The sequence below is a fragment of the Gopherus evgoodei genome, chromosome 5 (assembly GCF_007399415.2).
Source record: "Gopherus evgoodei ecotype Sinaloan lineage chromosome 5, rGopEvg1_v1.p, whole genome shotgun sequence".
NCBI classification, from domain to species: domain Eukaryota; kingdom Metazoa; phylum Chordata; order Testudines; family Testudinidae; genus Gopherus; species Gopherus evgoodei.
The window spans coordinates 130,652,288-130,670,128 of record NC_044326.1 but is presented as its reverse complement, the minus strand read 5'-3'; the positions used below and the strand labels follow the sequence as shown (position 1 = coordinate 130,670,128).

Here is a 17,841-nt window from a genome sequence, read left to right as displayed (position 1 = left end):
TAAGGCCTGAGCTACACTAAAAACTTAGGTTGACCCAGATATGTTGCTCAAGGGTGTGGAAAATTCACACCCCTGAGAGGTGTAGTTAAGCCAACCTAACCCCAGTGTAGACAGTGCTAGGTCAATGGAAGAATTCTTCCGTTTACCTAGCTGCCAACTCTCAGGGAAGGGAGATTACCAAGACTGATGGAAGATTCCCTCCTGTCTTCATAGATATTGAAGTTCTACAGTAGTGAACATGCCGATGTTGCATATTGAATGTAGACAAGGGGCTATGTCGCCATGTAGACAAACACTTAGTACAGTCCTGTCACCTATAATCTTTTCCTTTGTCTCTTCCAAGCTAAGTGGTTTAAAGAGATACTACTGTCTGTCCTCGGGCGTTTGTAATTATTTGCTCTCTCTCGGTGGGTAATACCCTTCTAGATTCTTGTAGTTAATAAAGTTTAACTCTTCACGGTTGTTGGGCAACTCTACGGCTCCAAAGGTCATTTCTGACTGTTCTGGAGAAATCTGAAAAAAGGCCCTAGTAGAGCTGCGCAAAAATGATGGAAAAAGAGACGAATCAGTATTTCAAAATAAATTGACCTATTTTCTATAAAACAGCTCTAGCCCTTGACATGCAGGTTTCTGGCCGCTCCTGTTTTAATGATACAGACTCCTCCACATGTATTGTACAAACAGGGCTGTCCTTGGGGACCCATATTCCTGGATTTTAAAGCACTGAGATTAAACAAATGGCAAATAATATTTCAACTTATCTTAAATGTATATTTTTCTCATTCAATTTCATCTGAAAAACAGAATAGTCCCATAGTTACAATGAAACACTATTAAAGGAATAGGCCAGGGCACCTCTTATCTGCAAAATCATAGAACTGGGGAAGTTCTGTTAGAACAGTGATCTGCTCACCCCTGTGTGCTTTGGAAGGAATAACTTGCTGTTATCTTTGCACCAATGTAATTTTAGATTTGATGAAACGAAGGTGTGAAATCTTGAAAAATGTATGGTTTCCAACTGAGCATCAGGGACACCATGCGCTGCACTGCAATAACCCAAATCCAAACAGACTCTAGAAAATCTTTGGTTTATTTATTTGTCAACACTCTCTGCCCTAACCCACTGTGTCCAGGAAGTCATCTGTGTGATACTATAAGAGAGAAACCTGATTCACGGCTCTTGTAGCTGAGGAAGAAGGGGATGAGTCATCCTAGTGAAGGACTTGTGCACTGGTGTAGCTGCGCTGTAGCAGCACAGTGGAAGCTCCTAGTTCAGAGGTGTTAAAACAAGACTTCCGCTGGTGTAGCTGACCCAGGTGTACAAAGGAGGTAAGTGACATGGCACAGAAGCAAGTCACTTTTTAGACCACAGCAACAGATCTGCACTAGGGGATCGTGGTGGTCCAGCTACATTCCCCATTATTGGCAAGACCTGAGAATTGACATCCACTGCACTGAAACTCATGATACTTTTCCTCTGGGAGAGCAGCGACCTAGGTTTCAGCTTCCTTCCATGTCAGGTTCCCAGGCCCTTAAAGTGGGATGAAAATCTTTGAGGAAATAAAGCAGTCAGACCCAGATAGTCCTTTAAAAAGAATGAATTAATAATTAATATTAATTAACAAAAGGCGGACCTCCTCCCAAAATGGAGAATTTTTTTTGCAAGACCCTTGAGGCCATCATTACACATCCTGATTATAAATGGAAAATACCGTGATAAATAGCATTGTATTCACACTTCATGGGACTGTCTTAGGACTGTAATGTTGCTGCACCCCTCCAGGGAGCATCCTATCTCGGGGAGCCACAATTCTTTCCTTGCCCCCCTCTTGGTCCAGCAGGATAGTCCAGAAGCCTAGGCTGACAACTAACTACTGCCCTTTCCTTCCCAACTCCCTGCTACTCCTGGCTCTGTTTTGCTGGCCAGAGCACTGGGTGGCAGAAAACTCTGTACATATCCCTCCTTTCCCCATGTGCTCCAGATGCAGAGTAAGAGAGTGTACTGTGTGTACAGAACCACGTGGACCTGAGTGGCTTGTACAGGGGAAGCAAGATGTGAGTGCACTCCCCCTGCTGCCCCTGGAGCGTGCAGTCTGGGCGATGATCCAGGCTTTTGTAAGAGATTGTGTGTGCATTACACTGCGTGGTGTGCTTCTCCTTGCACAGTAGTATATAGATAACTTTCTGGATAAAGGTATAAAATATTTAGTTAAAGGCGTATGCCAGGGGTCGGCAACCTTTCAGAAGGGGTATACCCAGTCTTCATTTATTCACTCTGATTTAAGGTGTCATGTGCCAGTAATACATTTTAACGTTTTTAGAAGGTCTCTTTCTATAAGTCTATAATATAGAACTAAACTATTGTTGTATGTAAAGTAAAGTTTTAAAAATGTTTAAGAAGTTTCATTTAAAATTAAATTAAAATGCAGAGCCCCCCGAACCAGTGGCCAGGACCCGGGCAGTGTGAGTGCCACTGAAAATCAGCTTGCGCGCTGCCTTCGGTACACGTGCCATAGGTTGCCTACCCCTGGTGTATGCATACGTACAGATATACACACACCATTGTGGTGTTAAGCCTTATGTTACCAAGACATGGTTAATCACCACCCTGACCAATTTGCTTATTCATCGTGCCCTTTTCCCCTATCTTTTGGTGATGTGTGATTTTGGCCTTGGTCCTGGAGACACACAGAAATGTATAACTTTATGCACTGCTGTAGTGCCATCGATTTCAGTGTGACTACTTGCATGTGTAATGGGAATGTGTTCAGGATCTGGCCCTTACACTGTAAGCTCTTTAAGGGCTTCATTTTGCAAAATGCTGCATACTTTGGTCCTGGTCATGCAAACTTTAAGTATCTGGGTAGGCCCATTGAAGTCGATGGTACTGCTCATGTGCTTAAACGCTTTGCTTGGTTGGGGGCAGACTGTTGAGCACTTTGTAGGTCTGAGCCTAGGGTAATGACAGTGCCTCTTCTCTGAGGGCTTGTCTACATCAGAAAGTTGCAGCGCTGGTGAGGGAGTTACAGCGCTGCAACTTAGGAGGTGTACACATCTGCAGGGCACCACCAGCGCTGCAACTCCCTGTTTGCAGCGCTGGCCGTACTCCCGTTTTGTCTCGGGTGTAGAGGATCCAGCGCTGGTGATCCAGCGCTGGTAATCAAGTATAGACACTTACCAGCGCTTTTCTTGACCTCCGTGGAATAAGCAGGTATCCCAGCATACCTGAGGAAGCCTCTGGTAATCAAGCTGGTCTCCTTTCCCGGTTTGCTCTCTCGTTCCCCGAACCCCCGAGCAAGCAGGTCTCCTTCCCTGCGGTTTGCAGGGTGGTTCGGGGAACGCGAGAGCAAACCGCGGCGAAGCTGGTCTCCTTTCCCGGTTTGCTCTCGCGTTCCCCGAACCCCCGAGCAAGCAGGTCTCCTTCCCTGCGGTTTGCAGGGTGGTTCGGGGAACGCGAGAGCAAACCGCGGCGAAGCTGGTCTCCTTTCCCGGTTTGCTCTCGCGTTCCCCGAACCCCCCTTGAAGCCGACCAACAGCGCTGCAGTGTGGCCACATCTAACACCACTTGCAGCGCTGGTTGCTGTAAGTGTGGCCACTCTGCAGCGCTGGCCCTATACAGCTGTACTAATACAGCTGTAACAACCAGCGCTGCAAAATTTTAGATGTAGACATACCCTGAGTTTGGAAATCCCAGGCAGGAGCAACGAGCCACAAATGCAGTGTTGTTATTTAGTAAGACTGTTTAAAAGCAGAAAAAAATTAGCTGCCATTCACAAGCTGCTCCAGCTGTGATGTGCTTTCTAATATTTTATGAAATCAGGGTCCCCCTCATTATTGAATTCCCTAGCTCTAGCATGATCAATAGCTTCTATAAACAACAGCAGCACCAGGATCCAGCCAGGCGCTGATGCTGACCTCACTGTGCAAAGGCTCTGTAGTGATTTGTCCATTGACTTTCAAATCCTTTCCTCATCTCCACATCTGTGATCTTAAAAAAATGAATGTGACTGTCCCAGCTGAAGCAAGACAAATTTAGACTTGAAATAAGGTGTAAATTTTTAACATGGAGGGTAATTAGCCATTGGAACAATACACCCAAGGTCATGGTGGATTCTCCATCGCTGACAAATTTGAAATCGCAATTGGATGTTTATCTAAAAGATCTGCTCTAGGAATTATGTCAAGGCAGTTCTATGGTCTGGGTTATACAAGAGGTCAGACTAGATGATCACAATGGTCCCTGTTGGCCAGGGACTCTATGAATCTATGAACACTGCAAAGCCATTCACCATACAAAAGGGAGTGCCCGAGAAAGAGGATTTCTTCTCCAGCTGAGAGTAATGACAGCTCTCTCTCACATCTCCACCCCTTTCCTTATGCACTTTAATTATAGGGAAACCTGTACAAGAGATCGGTCCCTGTAATCTCTTGTTTGAAAAGACTGTGCCACAGTGCATCCACTGTAATTAGCGATTCTATTCCACCTGTAGGAGAAGGTCACTTCCACATAAATGTTACTTACACCTCTTGGGGTCAGGAATGATCTGTGTTTGCATAGCAGAGGCCTGGTGCAGGACTGGGATTCCTAGGTACTACTGCCAAATAAATAATTGGGGTGGGAGCCTTGGGTGGTGGTTTAGGATGGGATTCACTGTATTCACTATCAGCAGGGTAGCCGTGTTTTCCTGGGTCTGTAAAAAGTGACAAAGAGTCCTGGGCACCTTATAGACTAACAGATTCTCTTATCTCCTGCAAATGTAAACAAACTTGTTTGTATCCATAACTGGGTTAAGGGGAAGTAGGACTGAATAGACTTGTAGGCTCTAAAGTTTTAAAGTTGGGAGGGGGGCAGGGATAGCTCAGTGGTTTGAGCATTGGCCTGTTAAACCCAGGGTTGTAAGTTCAATCCTGAGGGGGCCATTTAGGGAACTGGGGTAAAAATCGGTCTAGGGGATTGGTCCTGCTTTGAGCAGGTAGTTGGACTAGATGACCTCCTGAGGTCCCTTCCAACCCTGATATTCTATGATAGCTTTCGTGGGTGAATACCCACTTTGTCTGTTAGTCTATAAGGTGCTATAAGACGGGTTGTTGCTGTATTCCCTAGCATTATGAAGGATGGTTTATAAAGCACAGTGTGAGGGCTGGGTCTGTCCATACCCACAGAGAGAGGGGGTCCCTGCCTCAAGGAACTTACAGGGTCAGTTAGTGTGGCACATGATATTTAGGTCCCTTCCCAGGCGCATGTTAGCCTGGCACCACTCGGGAGGGAGGGACACAGATTCCAGGTGCAGAAGACACTGTTTAAAGTTCATGACAGTCCAGGCCTGGGGAACGCTGTGTGAACCAGAGCCCGCTGTAGCCACGCAGCTGCCCGAGGGGGGGGGCTGTGCAGCCTTGCCGGGGTTTAATCCCCCCGGTCCCAGCGACGAGCTCTGCAAGGGGGGCTCGTGTGCAGCAAGTCCCAGCGCAGGAGCTGTCTAGCGGGGGCATGGGCGGGGCACGGGTCCCTGTGACCGACACCCCCCCCCCCCCGGCGCTGGAGGCGGTCCCCAGGCTCACAGCTGGGCTCGCCGCGCTCCCTGCACACATGGTTCCTGCAGCGGCCCGGGCGGACTCGAGCACTTGCCGGCGCGCAGGGGAGGGCGCGTCCCGCCCCGCCCCACGCCCGGGGCTCGCTCTGCCCGGAGGGGCCGCGGGAGGGGCCTGGGGGCTGCCCTGGATCCCGGGCTCGCTGCCTGCGCGGGGACTGGGGAGGGGGAGGCTCCCCCCCGGCGTGGCCAGGCTCCCGCCCCTCCCCCGGCCCCCCTCCGCCACGCATGGGCCCGCCCAGCCGGGTGGCCATGTTGCGGCTCCGGCGCAGGGGGCGCAGAGCGCGCGCGGGACCCGGAGCAGCAGCAGCCGGAGCCGGAGCCGGAGCCGGGCGGGCAGGGGCGGCGCAGCGCCGGGATGGCCGTGGCGGTGGGGAGACCCGCGGTGAGTGCGGGCTGCGCGGGGGCCGGCCAGGCGGTGGGTGGGTGTCTCCGCCGGGCAGCCGTCGCCCCGGGGAGGGAACCAGGCGCCCGGCTCCGAGCATCCGCTGGGTGGCCGGTAAAAGTTTGGGCTCCCCGGAGAGGAGTCCGCCCGCTGCCCTCGGTGTGTCAATCCGCGGGGCGTGCAGTCCCCTGCAAACCCGGGGTGCGATCCGGATCCGGCTTCGCCTGGAGCCCTACTTGCCCGCGACTGGTCTGTATTTGTACAGCCCCGAGCACCGCGGGGGCCTGGTCAGTACCTAAGGCTCCGGGCCCTAGGAGAATATGAACCGTAACAGGGAAATAGGTGTGTGGATGATGCTTTCCCCGCCTAGGACACAGATTTAGCTCCTGCGTTGGGCTTCCAGCAGGGGTGGCGACTCCTTGACATACTTTGGGAGGTTTTCAAACATCCTCTGCCCTAGCAGCAGTGGCGGTAACTTGAGCACCTAGTGGAGACGCCTTAGTCTTCCTCCTGCTTCATACAAAAGTTGGGCAAATAGTTTATTCTCTGGATAAAGCGTTCGGTGGCGTGACCTGAGAAAGGGAGACTTGTACTGGAAAACAGAGGTGTTGTGAGAGAGAAGTGTAATGAATGTGAAATCTGGGTTAACACGGCATGAAATGTGCCCTTTGCTTCCTCCCTAGCTATTCCCTAAAGAATAAATGGTAATGGTGACTCAGTGTGGTCATTTGGCAGCTATAGCTTCTCCCAAGCAATTTCCCACAGTCAGGAAACGTACAGCTGCTGGATTTAAGTGCAACTGTAGATTGTGTCTAGGATTAATTAGGGAGGGAAAAACGCCCAGGATTTCAGATTTTCTTTTCGGGGTTTTTGTTTGTTTCGACGCTTTGCTGATGGATAATCACTGAGTTTAGAATCCATAAATTAAAATTATTTCTTAGGACAAACTTGTAGCTTTTGTGAGTTTTGATGTATACCCCGTTTGTTTTGCTCTCTGGTTCCCACAAAGTTTTTCATACGTGTTGGGAAGTATAAAAGCATTAGAAATGATCTTACAAAAATGCTTTTATTATGTCTAACTCACAGAAATGTGGGAGAAATGAAATGGTGACCAGATGAATGCGCTTTCATGCATTGTCGGGAGGGGGAAGGGAAAGGAACTTGATTGACTTTTTCCTGTGCTGTACCAGTAAAACAGATGTTGCACATGGAGTGGAAGATTTAAAATGTGGCTACTTTCATAATGTGAAAATGGTGTCTGTGTTCAAGATGTGACCTGGATCACTCTGTTTCTGTTAGCATTTATTACTTAATTATGGATCTAACCAGCTAATAAACGGTATATTCCATGCAGCGGAGTACATGTATAAGGTTCCTTAGCAGTGTTGCTGTAGAAGGGGAAGTTACACTGCTAAAGAAAATAAAACAAAAGTTGAAGTTTAATAACCGAACAACTCTAATTTATACTAGCTACTAGAGCCAGAGCTGGCTGTGAAATGCCTCTCTAAGATCCCAGTTCAGCAAGGCATTAAGCAGGTACTTAAATTTAGGATTGTACTTCAGCACAGGCTTAAATCCCATTGAAATCAGTGGGACCTAAGCATAGGCCGAAGTGTGTTGCTGAGTGGGGGCCTAAGGATCAGATTCTCCCAGGGCCATCTCATTAAGTAGGCTCAGAGCTCGTCTACACACAGACTTGCACCAGTTCGATGTAAGGTGATGGATAGAACTGATGTAGTTAAACTGATGCAAGAAGTTGCAGGGAGGCGTTCGTGTGTTGGTTTAATTTAAGTCCATTAGGACAGGGGTCAGCTAAACCAAAATGAGCATTTTTTAAACCGCAATAATAGTGCCCCAATGGAAATTTGCACCAGTTAAACTGGATTCAAGTCTGTGTGTTGTGGAACCCTCAGTTGATTTCAGTGGGACTGCTTGCAGAGTAAACTCCTACTCAAGGGAAGAAGAGTGGGGAAAATCTTTGGTTTAGAGTTAAGGTTGCCTAGGTGCAAAGCCTAAGGCAGTGTCCAGTTATGTAACCTGCTGTATAACACACAGCCTGTTAACCAGCTGTACTGCTAGGCTTTGCCAGTCCTCCAGCATCCCAGTTTCTGGGCTCTGCTACTGAACTGGACCTGAGGTCTGCTCTCCTGGTTGGGCCTGAGAGCATCTCCAGAGAGCTGCAGTCTCAGTCATTGTGGACCATTTGATATGTGCAACCTCTTTTAGCTAATCCTCCCTCCCGTACCTTTACAGGTGTTTGGGTATTGGGTTGGTGGGAGGGAACGCTGGAGAAATGGTTAATTGTTAACACATTATACACCAGGAGCATGTGAAATTCCCCTTGTTAAATGTTTGCCTTTCAAGCTGTGAATTTGGCTAATTTGTGGTGGTTTGTTTTTTTTAGAGTATTTTTTTTGCGAGGGAGGGGGAAACGAAAGCCGAAGGAATGAAATTAAGAACAACTTAATCTGATTTAGTGAGCCAAGATAGCATTCTTGAGTCAAAACGTTCTATGGCTGAGATGGCCCATGCCCATGCCAATGTTAATTTTAAAACACGCATTAAAAAATAACTAGAACAAATAGTATCTAACCAACCACTCAAAAGAAACTATATTTAATTATAGTCTAGTAGGCTGGCTACAAGTTCGGAAAAGATGAAAGATTTTAAGGCCCTGATCCAGCAAATGCTAATGCAGTTTATGCACTGCAAGCAATCTCATTGCCTTCGGTGATACTAATTACAGTGTGTAAAGTTAAGCACAGGCATATGGTTTTGCAAGATTAGGGTCAGGGACTTCAGTGGGACTTTGCATCTGCTTAACAATGGTACCCATTGATATCAGTCAGAATTGTGGGTGCACACCACCTTTGGAAAGCTAGGCCTCCCATGTGTATTAGTGGAAGGGTGCTCAGACCTGTATGGTGTCTTAGTTGTTTGGACAACTGGAAGAGTAGTTTGTGGAAGGTGTTATGGAGTTACAGATGGCTTGGACACCTGGGAGTAGGGAGATGGGTCCAGAAGCAAATGTGGTTAGCTCCCAGACCTTTGTATAGGGGTGTGTGTCTGAGGCCCAGAGAGAGTAAGTGCCCAACATCACACAGCAGGTCTGGCAAAACAGGGAATTGAACTCAGATCTACCGAGCCCCAGGGAGTAGCAGCTAACTCCTAGATCCAGGGCTTTGGAGCTGTGCTTCGGCTCCGCTTCAGCTAAAAACCTGCAGCTCCACTGCTCCAGAGCTGTTCCAGGCTCCACTCCAAAGCCCTGCCTAGATCAGTCTTCTCCCTGCTTGCAGTCTGCTTTTGCTTACATTTTTCTAGTGCAGTGATTCTTTTGGGAAGTTTCTTTGTATTTTTGTGGTGTTATCACTTCCAGGTAAGGGCATGGCTACACTGGAAACTTCAAAGCTCTGTCGCGGGAACGCTTTGAAGTCTGAGTGTGGTTGTAGGGGAAAGCTGGGAGAGAGCTCTCTCAGCGCTCCTGGTAATCCACCTTCACAAGGGGATTAGTGCCGGGAACCCATCTACACTAGTGCTTTAAAGTGCTCTGGCTTGCTGCGCCCAGGGGTGTGATTTTTCACTCCCCTGAGCCAGCAAGGTAGAGTGCTATAAAACGGAAGTGTAGACAAGCCCTAAATGTCTCCAGCCGAATCACAAAGCAGAGGTGTGAACTCTGCTTTCCAGTCTCCTACATTCACCTCAAATGCACTATCTCCCACTCTTCTAGATGGGCCCTGGTGTTAGCAGTGGTGAGATCCCTGGTGTGAACAGTGTGTGTCTCCTTCCCCCATCCCTCTCCCCCATTGTTGCCAGTGCTATCTCAGGTTGAACTGCCAGTGATGTTGGCACCCAGCAGGTCATCTTCCCTAGCGATAGTTGCTCGGTGAAGTAACTGTGGGAAACTCTTGGAAGATGTCCCTACCACAGAGCAGTTGGCTTTAAAGTCTAAGGAGGATCCTTGAAATGCCAACGCTCATTAAGCAGCTTCAGTCTCAGAAACAAATCTTTGCTTCGAGAGGAGATGTTTTGAAATGTCCCCGTCCCCAAGCTCTGCTTTTCTGGTTCAATGCCCACACTGGAAGCAATCGTGAGTCTTTGTTGCTGCTTCGTCATTGGAATCTTTTCTTCTCTAACAATTGCAGATGCAGGATGGGCACAAGGCTTTTGTTCATTTTGTTGGTTTTTTTTTTTTAAATAGTGGCACAAATCCTGTTGAGGGGAGGAGGTGCTGGGAAGAGACAGGCTTACCCTTTCCTCTGATCCTTAGCAGACTTGTCTACCTTTGCAACATCTGTTGCCTTCTCTGGTTGGATCTGTGCTAGGTTCTGAACCATGTTAGCCTAGTGGTTCTTCCCAGCAAGGTGCTAAAGCGATTTCAGGGCCCAGCATAGATGGGTCCCTCTCCAGGAAGTGCACAATGATGATCCAGTCCAAATACACCTGTGCTATTAGCGTTCACTGTTAATACCAACGAAGCACCCTCCTGATTGGATAGGGAAGACACACAGACGAGCATGCTGCAAGGAGGGTTGTTCTCACAATAAATGAAGTGAGAGCAAAAAGATTCCCAGATCACTAGTTACAACAGTGTTTTATAGACTGTGCAAATCACTGGTGGCCCAATATGCACTGGGATTTGAAACAGACAAAAGTGTGTCTTCCTCAGAGTGGGGAGCTGGATGACTCTTCAGAGCACTCTTCCAAGGAGATTGCTGGGACATTGGCTTCCGTCCCTTGCTTGCACCTTATTATTCCCCGCCCCTGGAGGGTGAAGGCCTAGAGAGGCTAGTAGAAGAAACCCAAATGGTGCATAGGAAAGCATGATGTGGAGAGTGACTGCTGCCCCTGCTCTGCCATCTACCGCAGTCATCCTATGTCCATCCTCCGGGCCCTGACCTTGTGGTTCTTGTGCAAAGGGGCCTGTTGGGCCAGAGGAGACCATGCCACTGAGATGCTATTTCTTTGCTCCATTGAATGTCTGGAGGCTCTTCTAAGCCATGTTGCACTCCTCAACACACAGTAGCACAGGGCAGTGGTGGCCCAGGGTTCTCATCATTCTAGAGTGAGTTTTACATGCACTTTGGGTTAACATATTTGAACTCTAGGATAGACAAGCTCTGACTGATCACTGTGGAGTGCTGTTTAAAAAAAAAAAAAAAATTCCACAGAAAGGGGGATCAATTCCCTGCAATGTTTTTACAGGTATCACCAAGTTCTTCCTGTACATTTTTGTCTCTGTGTACCCCCACAGCCTCTCTTTGGTCTTCCATTGAAATTGCCTCAGCTGCGCCAAAGTGAATTCTACCAACTGTTGGAAGAGCAGACAAGTAGCCAAGAGACTATTATCGCCATTTCACTGATAGAGAGCTGCAAGATAATGTACTGAGCTAATGTCCTAGGGATTTCTTATCCAAAAATCTAAACACATTCTGTGTAGAAGAGAGTCCTATTCTGCAAACTGTGTGTCCTAGCTCTGTTAGCGTCAGTGAGAGTTAGTTGATCTGTTTGCAGGACTGGGCCTTCTCTTTTCTGCTTTCATCTCCTGTAATCACTGATAACATCATGTCAAGGGGCACTCCGGGGATTTTCTCAACTGATTGCTTATTTCCTTAACTCTGTATGAGTTATTGTACATGTGAAATCACCGTCTTTCTGTTTCTGCTTCCTTGTTTTAGTTTGATTCTATCTACCATTTAAAATCTATTAATAAAATGTTTTAAAGAAACAATCCATGTGCTCCAAAATCATAAATATTTTCTTGACCATTCCAGCCATGTGCCCTCCTCAACAGTTATTTGCAAAGAGCTCATTTTAGAAATCTGTTATTTGACCCAAACATCCTTTTCTTTGGAAATTGGTTATTCAAAACCGTTTCCTGAACAGCAGCAAAATCCTTCTGTTTGTATTTTGTCCTTTGCACTCCGAGGAGCGGTAATAGCTTTCATATCATAAGACTGGTCCCTTTTTTTTAATTCTTCCACAGAATCTATGTATTGAATCCTGAGGGGAGTCTTCAGAAATGGTTGACCAGTTCCACTCTGATATTTTTTCCCATTAAGTGGGTAATCCAGCTCTGTTGAAGTTGATGGGAGTTTTGCCATTGAGTTCAATGAGAGTAGAATCAGGCCCCAGTTACCTTTTGCAGTTGAAGAAGAGATTCAGTGTCTGGGCTGAGTATATCAAAAACTTGACTCAAACAATTGAACATAATCTAGTCAAATTTCCAGGATCTCTACCCATGACATCATCCATTTATATTTTTAAATAGTATAAAGGTGAGGCAGGGGCCAGCCTTATGAAGACTGCTTTGATAATTACGAAGCAGCTTTCCATCTCCTCCCTGCCCCGCCCCCGTGATAAATTGCAGAGCGTAAGCTGCACTGGAGAGTGAACTGAAATTCCCTTATTACGTTGTTAAATGGTTGTACACACTGCTTCCTCCCGCAGCCTAGTCTTTACATTTCAAATCCTCTTCCTCAACTGATCCGAACACCCACCCCTTGGAATCTGAGTGTCAGTATCAGGCTATAAGAATTACAATTTTTCGGGGGGGAATGGAGAATGCCATAGTTACAATTATGGCTTTTTTTCCAGTATACTGCTTGGCAAGCAACAGCCTGGTTTGGCAAGTGAGAGACTTGCAACCTGGAAAGACAGCAGCATCTGGCTATCATTGAGTTCGCATCACCTTTTGGCACCTACTGTCATAACGATTACCCAAGATGTTTCAGACTTGTACAGGAAACAGATTGACACCAGGTAGCTACTGAGGCACCACAAAACTGGAACTGTCTTTTCTCTTGTTTGCTGCTTCATATCTTTGAGAGTCTCTTATCTTGATTTTTTTTTCTTCAGCTCAATAGTATTTGATCTATAACACACACGTTTTAAAAAAACTTTATTAGTAATTTGGGTCAAGATTTTAGAAAGTGGCTAGTTTTTATTCGTTTGTGTCAGAGTTTTTTGGTTCCCAAGCTGAGACATATTTTATTCCGAAAGTGCTGAGCATCCACCTTCATAAAATTGGGCCCCTGTAGATGTATGGTTGAGATACCATAATAATCCTCTAATTTGGCAGCTGTATAACACTGGCTGTATTTCATCCAGTGACCTCTGCGTTAAGCCCACTAACCTGGAGTAGAAGGGGCAGGATGTCTATGTAAGTAACATTTATCTATCTTAGAAAGATCTCTGATCTGATTTGGAGACTGTACCACATCCCTTGGTGATCTGTTCCATTGGTTAATGACACATACTATTTAAAAACCAGAACACCCCTCTTCCCCACACACCAATACTTCTTGTTTCCAGATTGAATTTTGCTGAGCTCTGCTTCTGGCCGTTGCATCTCTGTGCTAGATTAGAGGCCTCTAGGTCTTCTCCCTGGGCAGGTACTTTAAGTATCTTAAATTGAGTGCATGAAATCACTAGTCACTTTAAAATCCAGGCCAACAATTTTAGTTTTGAACGTTTTCCTGCTTGTGTCCAAATAAAATAATGAAGTTAAGGGCTTTAACAAATCGGGAGGGTGAGAGAAAGCTTTAGCCCATGGTTTTTGTTTTCTCAAGGCATTAGATTTCATTTTAGTACTGAAAATGGCTTTTTTTTCCAAGTATGTTTCCAATATACTGTAGGTAAGACTGTATCTAATCTGAGAAATCCGTAATGCTTTGAATATTTAAAGGAATTTCATGTCTGCCACAAAGTATCTTTTATCACAGAAAGAGCAAAGGTAGTCTCACTCTTTCATCTGTCTCGTTAATGTTGAGTATGTGGCACTTTAATATGGCAGCTGAAGCAAAGCAGGAATTTCAGCAACTATCTGACAACTGTAAGCTGAGAATTAACTGGCATTCTAGTGCAATCTGCTGTATGTAAAATAATTCACACTTCTCAGTAGCATTTGACCTAATTTACAATTCCCTTTTTAACCTGTTTTTGCAACCCTGGATTAGTCAGACACCAGGAGCATGAGTATTCAGTGTCTGCAAACCTCTGGCACAATTTTCAAAGGTGCTGAGCACCCACACATCCTGTTGAAGTCCATAAGAGTTGGGGGTGCCCAGCACTTTTGAGTGCCACCCTCCGTAGGGCCTGAATCTGCTGTGTATACTCCTGTTCAGGTTCTGACTCTCACAAGGAGTCCCAAAGCAATGGTGTAAAGAGCTCCACTGGCATAAAGGGGGCATGAACCAGCGGATCTGTACGTCTAGTATGAAGTTGGTATGGCCAACACTGAGGATATAGTGGGGCATGGAGACTTGGCTATTGTAGTGGCCCCTAAGGGCCATAGGCAGCAGTGCTGAGCTTAAGTTTGCTGAAATGGTCCCTAGCTGGCCCAAGATAAGGGGACACAGAGATCTCATGAAGCTCCATCCCTCTCCCCTGAACTGTGTGCCAAGTATTTTGATGGGTGGAGAATGTCGAGCTGAAAGAAGTTAGAACTGCAAGCACGCCCGCTGTCTTTATCGGGTAGAATGTGCTTTCCAGGTTCATGAATGTCTGTTGAGTTGCTCATTTAAAAGTTTTAAGATGTGCCCTAAATACACCCCCAGTTTCAAACACCCACAAGCTCTGAGCCCAGTCCCTGTAACAGGCTGGAATGAAACTGTGGGGCTGTCACACTGCCATTGACTTTAACAAGAGTTACTCACGTCCCATGGAGGGGAACCATGGATCTGGAAATGGCTTAAGGTTGGGAAAGTTCGGGTGTGGGTCTGAACTTTGGCTCTGAGCCACCACTGTGACAAAGCAGTAATAAAGCCCTCCTGATGCTTTGAATTTACAAGGAAGCTGAGCTGAAAGATGAAACCAAGCTGTTTCTCAGAGACGTGCCATACCGTCCCAGACACACACTGATTGTCATAGAGACAAGGAATGTTGGTTAAGCTGACTTCACAAATCTAGAGTTTCTCTTATGCTTGAGCTTGTGTCTCTTTCCTCCCTCCCCCCTCCATGAAGCAGTTTATTCCTTCCTGTTTGAAATAGGAGTAGCTAGTAATAGTACTATGCATTAAGCAGTACGTATTTACTCTTTCCTGTGTAATCAGAGGCAGTGGGGCATAGTGGACAGTGCACTGACCTGGGATTCAGAAGGTCTAGGTTCTAGTCCCAGCTCTGCCACTGGTTTACTGGGTGGTTTACTTGGGCAAGGTCCCGTTACCTCTTTGTGCCACATTTTCCCGATCTGTAAAATGACAGTTGACCTCCTTTGTGAAATGCTTTGAGATCTATGGATGAAAAGTGCTATAATAAATTCTTTAGAACCTGAGCTAGTTCCTGTGGAACTTAGTTGGGAGTTTTGCCACTTAAATATTTCATCAGCCTTATTCTAGTGACTTGATACTTGAATCAAACTAATATATTGTGCAACTGCTTTTTTGAGAAGATTCAATGAGTGATTTCAGTGAATAACATAAATAAACCTGCTCTGTGAAAATCCAAAGTAACTCCACTAGTGTAACTGGCAGCAGGATTTGGCCAAACATTTCAACCATTTTGTTTGAAAAACATTTCAAACAAAACAGTAGGTTTTTTTTTTCAGTTTGAGCCAATCAAACCCAATGCAAAGTTTTATATAGTGAATGTCAATTATTTACTACAATGGGTAGGTACCATTTGGTATCGAACAGGGGACCATTGCCCCCCAAAGACTTTTTCATGCTTCCTGGGACTGGAGGCTCAGGAGTGCAGTTTTTCCATGTGCTGTGAGTTCTTTTTTTCTTATTTTTAGATATTTAACTCAAACTTAAAAAAAAAAATCCCAACAAACAGATGTTTTCTTCCAACAAAATAAGCCATAAATTTTGAAGTATAAATCCAGGGAGCCTTATATTAAATTTTATGTAATATGTTACAGTAGAAACACTGGCCAGTTTTAAAGCCGTGTAAATATTTCAGGGAGTGACTCTTGAAATACAGCATGGAGGATCCTAGCGCAGGGGCGTGGGTTTCCTACCCAAACTAAACGACTGTCGCTGTTACATGTTTCTTTCCATTCCTCACTTGTGCTGAAATAACTTACCAAACTCTTAGTGGTCACTTATGTGGCTTGTAAGCTCTTTTTAGGGCAAGGGCCCTCTTTTGTTCTGTTTTGTACAGCCCCTAGCACTATGGGGGTCCTGCTCCATGACTGGGCTGCCTCCTTGCTGTGGTAATAATGGGGGTTTGAACCACACAGAGGTGGGAAGATCTGGGTATCTGTCACTGCAGCCCTGATGGTGTAATCGTGCTCCAAAGGGAATGAGGAGTAGCTGTGGCACTGCATTGGACAGCGGAATGGGCTGGCCATATGGAGGGAAGCATGCTGCACTCTCTCTGAGTCAGTGTGCCTGCTGGGCTCTGCTGAAGTGGCACCATCGAGCACTTTGATGTGATGATTATAACAAATGCCAAGCAGCTAAACTACAATAAATGAATATCATGAGTAGGGAAATGAGACTTTAGGATGTGGCTACTACAAGCTCTCCTCTTGATTTCAGTGGGACTTATCTGCATAATAAAAAGCATGGCTGGATGTGGGGAAGGGGAGCAGACTCAGGCCCTTAATAAGGAACTTGCAGGCCCTTCTAAATGCACAATAAGTGTCCGAAGTAACTTTAGACACTAGATTCAAGTGGTTATGGTCCAGCGTATAAGTAGTAAATCACATAAATTTAAAACTATCTCACATTACCTGCCTGTGTGTAACCAATGGTTGGGGCTGCTGCCATCTCTTGCATAAATGTTTGAGACCCTTTCATAACAGGGGTTTGTACAGTTGTGTTTTTTTTTAAGAAACAAAATTCTGAAATGAGAACGAAATACTCCTCCTCCCCCCCTCCATTTAAAAATGGCACTTGTTTCCCATGGGAATCAACAGGATCAGTCGCACTAGGGAGTAGGCCTGGGAGTAGATATTTTCAGATTGGGCTCAAAACCAGGAAATGTTACAATCGAGGCTGGTGCTCTGGGCGTGATGTAGCTGAGATGAGTCTCTACACCTGCTAGCGAACATGATCCCCTGTCTCAAGGGGAGAAGGCCCATGCCTCTTTCCTGACTCTGGAATGCCATCTGTGGTGGTCCATGGCACCTCCATTCCTAAGAGGACCATCTGGGACTCACCCTGCTCATTGCCATATATGGTAACCTTTGGAGCTTCCTTCTTAGAAAGGGCCACGGGAACCTACATCAACTTCCTGATGTGTAGCCAGACCCTTCAGTCAGCTGACAAAACTCAGCCAGCTGGAGAAGAATCTGCAGCTGAGTTTACTTGCTCTTGACTTTGCTGATACAGATGGGGGTACTTTATTTGCACTTGTACCTGTTTCCAAATAGTAAGAAACATTTAACAGATAATTTACTTTAGTAACATCTATATCTGTCTTTAATAAGTCAGTCCAAAGGTAAAGCTTGGGTCACACATGGGAATAGTGCCCTAGTTATGGGGACAGAGAATTAGTTAGCCTGTGAGCATGGGATGCAGGGAGCTCATTTGTATCACCTCTGCTGAGCTACTCTTCCCCTCTCTGGAGCAAGCTGAACTTTTCTTTCCTCTGTGTGGGTTTGTCTTCTAGGACCGGTGTGGCTCATAAGGCTGTGGATTTATGGTGCATCTTTATCAGATTCTTTAATCCACACCATTGTGAGGAGATGAAACATAATGGGATAGCATCTGTCCCTACTAACTTTGTGCGTCTTGTCTTGTCTGATGTAGTCTCTGTGATACAGCCTTTTTTGTTTGATTTTTGCTAGGTCATTACCCGCTTCACAATTATCTGCTAGCGTTGTCGATGGCCAAGCTAGAAAATGAATGGCCAATCAAATGGGGTACCGGCTGTGTTGGTTACCTATTTTAGTATCTCATTTTTACAGAATGAGGCCCAGGT

The 17,841-nt window shown here is 46.0% G+C and overlaps 1 protein-coding gene across 3 annotated transcripts in view; it reads left to right on the top strand.

Annotated features, from left to right (window-relative positions):
- The first annotated feature begins 5,888 nt into the window (after positions 1–5,888).
- The window catches only part of SEPTIN11 (septin 11), a 72,242-nt gene continuing 60,289 nt past the window's right edge, over positions 5,889–17,841 (top strand). For all 3 annotated transcript variants that reach the window (XM_030565145.1, XM_030565143.1, XM_030565144.1), the window contains exon 1: positions 5,889–5,973. In XM_030565145.1, the coding sequence (XP_030421005.1) occupies positions 5,947–5,973 (27 nt within the window). In that variant the 5' untranslated portion in view covers positions 5,889–5,946. The remainder of the gene's footprint in view (positions 5,974–17,841) is intronic.